The sequence below is a fragment of the Penaeus vannamei genome, chromosome 32 (genome assembly GCF_042767895.1).
Source record: "Penaeus vannamei isolate JL-2024 chromosome 32, ASM4276789v1, whole genome shotgun sequence".
Lineage (NCBI taxonomy): Eukaryota > Metazoa > Arthropoda > Malacostraca > Decapoda > Penaeidae > Penaeus > Penaeus vannamei.
Genome location: NC_091580.1, coordinates 20,726,415 through 20,728,914, shown reverse-complemented (window position 1 = coordinate 20,728,914; position 2,500 = coordinate 20,726,415). Strand labels below are relative to the sequence as shown.

At 37.2% G+C, this 2,500-nt stretch overlaps 1 protein-coding gene across 7 annotated transcripts in view; it reads left to right on the top strand.

Moving 5' to 3' along the window:
• The window catches only part of LOC113815970 (potassium voltage-gated channel subfamily KQT member 1), a 727,087-nt gene that overhangs the window by 715,749 nt on the left and 8,838 nt on the right, over positions 1–2,500 (top strand). For 6 of the 7 annotated variants that reach the window (XM_070144788.1, XM_070144786.1, XM_070144787.1 and 3 more), the window contains 3 exons: positions 249–376; positions 1,985–2,081; positions 2,274–2,492. In XM_070144788.1, coding sequence (XP_070000889.1) covers positions 249–376; positions 1,985–2,081; positions 2,274–2,492 — 444 coding nt within the window. The remainder of the gene's footprint in view (positions 1–248; positions 377–1,984; positions 2,082–2,273; positions 2,493–2,500) is intronic. The other variant, XM_070144784.1, reaches the window with a different exon arrangement.

The window sequence follows — 2,500 nt, the reverse complement described above, 5'->3', positions numbered from 1 at the left end:
CCAGTGGATTTCAATTTCCGATCAGTATTAAGATATTCCCGTTTCCTTATCGTAGAAGGAACATTTTAAATTTAAAAATTCATAAACAAATAAACGAAACTGTATAAAAGAAATAATGATAATAAAATAGAATAAAATGACGATAGTACTCACAAGCTAAACACGGTTGGAAAATTTGCCTTCACAAAGGTGATAGACACCCTTGTCGCCCCTGTCCTAAACTATCGTACTCTCTCTCCCTTCTTCAGATTAGGTACTTCCTTGCCAGACGTAAGTTCAAAGAGGCCCTAAAACCCTATGATGTAAAAGACGTTATTGAACAATATTCCTCGGGCCATGCAGATCTCCTTACAAGAGTTAAATACCTGCATGGGAGGTGAGTTAGCGAATTCAGCTTGAAGAATTCGAAATCGGTTTAGAATAGTCCGCCTAGATTCGTAAAATATGCATCTCGTTTTCTCTCTCTATCTCCTTGTTTTGTTTCACAAAAAAAGTATCATTTGGACTTGACTGAAGTATATGATGACATACCCTCCCTTTTCCCCTCAAGTTTGATGTTTGCAGAAATGCTACTGATGTGCAATATATGTTATAAATGGAAAGTAATCCCTATATCAATGTGCTTTAAACGGGCATGTAAACAGATCATTCCTTTTGGCGAAAATGACGGATGCTGAACAAAAGGCTGTTGTTCTCTCAGCTGTTTTACGAATTATTTGGGCGACAGTAGAAGTAACAAAGAGATTATATGACGCAGTTTTTTCACTTTATAACTGCTTCTTTCCATATTAATTGACATTAATTTTGATTCTACACTATGTATGAATTTACTGGGCACTTTTATTTCGCCTATTTCAACACATTTTATCATTATTATTCTCGAAAATAGATTATCGAAGGTATTGGTAGAAGTAGTCTTGCAATATAATCAATTTTTCCATTCTTTCTCTCTCTTTTTCCTCTTCTTTTCTTAAATAACGTGCATGGCATTCTGGGGGTACGGAAGATTTTAAATTCAATGCTGAATTACTCCCTACATCTTTATTCATTTACTTTCTTCTCATCATCTGATTTTGTATGATTAACCTCGATTTTAATAAGAATTGACTGATTCCCTATAATCTTATTAAGATCCGTGTTTGAAGAAAATATGTCCAGAAAATATTACACTCATGAAATGTAGGAATTGATGACGACTTCAAACCGGGAGGGGGGTGAGTGTTAACTTGAGAAAATATATTTTAGATATTACGTCCTACAGAGTTCCATCCCATTAGCTAAAAAATACCCTTTCCCATATAGATATATCTCAGTGTACTTTGAACACTACACGAAATATATTCCGGACATGGCGACACCTTCGTAACTCGACTAACGGAATATGACATATTAAATGATTGACGCATTATGCACACGGTTAAGCGACAGCAACAGGGTCATACCTCGTACCTGATTGTCACCTAAGTGCATGGTGGAATGGTCGCATGCAAACCAACAATATATTTGTTGTTAAGTGCATGCCTGCATATTTTTTACCCGTAATTTTGATTATACTAATTTAGTATAAAAATACTATATTAGCACGGTAGATGACTTAGAAGTGTACATGCATTGTGTAAATATGTGAATCATGAATGTAACTGTCTTTTGAATGTGCATTAGGAAATTCACCCTTACAAAGATGTCCACACAAAGTTATTCCCTACACATTCTCTTTCTCTTTCTTATTCTTTAACCAAGTCTTCTCTTGAACTTATTCTTACATGCATACATATACTGATAGCTAAAAGTATTGTCGAATATGTAGAAATATGTGTTCTATACCATTCCAATTTTTTCCCAAAAGTCTACCAAAAATATCAATTTTCTAGTTTTTTTAATGATAATTCTAGTTTTGGCTAGTTGATTTTTTGACTGCATATCTGAAGAAGTATATTCAGTGTACGCCTAAATCTGTGTTGACGATATTCACCCTTATCTCCAGATTAGACCAGATTCTTGGGAAGCAAGGGTCGAAAGCCAAGGATGTTTACGAGTCAAAAATCTGCCTTGCATCTAGGATTGTCAAGGTAGAAAGACAGGTAAGGTACAGGGACAATGAGATGTGTCTAATTGATCTAAATACTACGTTTTGGCATGTGCAGAAGTGTCTTTTCTTTTCTTATCTTTTTTTTAGAGGGGATGGGAGTAAGGTTTCCTTTGTAAGCACATAGAGATATTACAAAAGAAAAATTGCTTGGTAACCATAACACATGTTCAAAACCCGCTTTCAGGTCGACGACATTGAATCCAAACTAGATCAGCTGATCGACCTGTACATGGAGGACCGCAAACGTCTATTAGCGTTGCCTTCAGCTGTCTCTTCTGTGCCTCTTGCTCCTCCCTCTTCTGCGCCGCCGCCAGGTTCCCCAGACAGCAACAGCAGTGGCCCGACCACCTCCTACGCGCCGGCCTCGGGAACGCCACTGACAGCGCCCTCGTCTTCCCTTGCTGTGAGTTG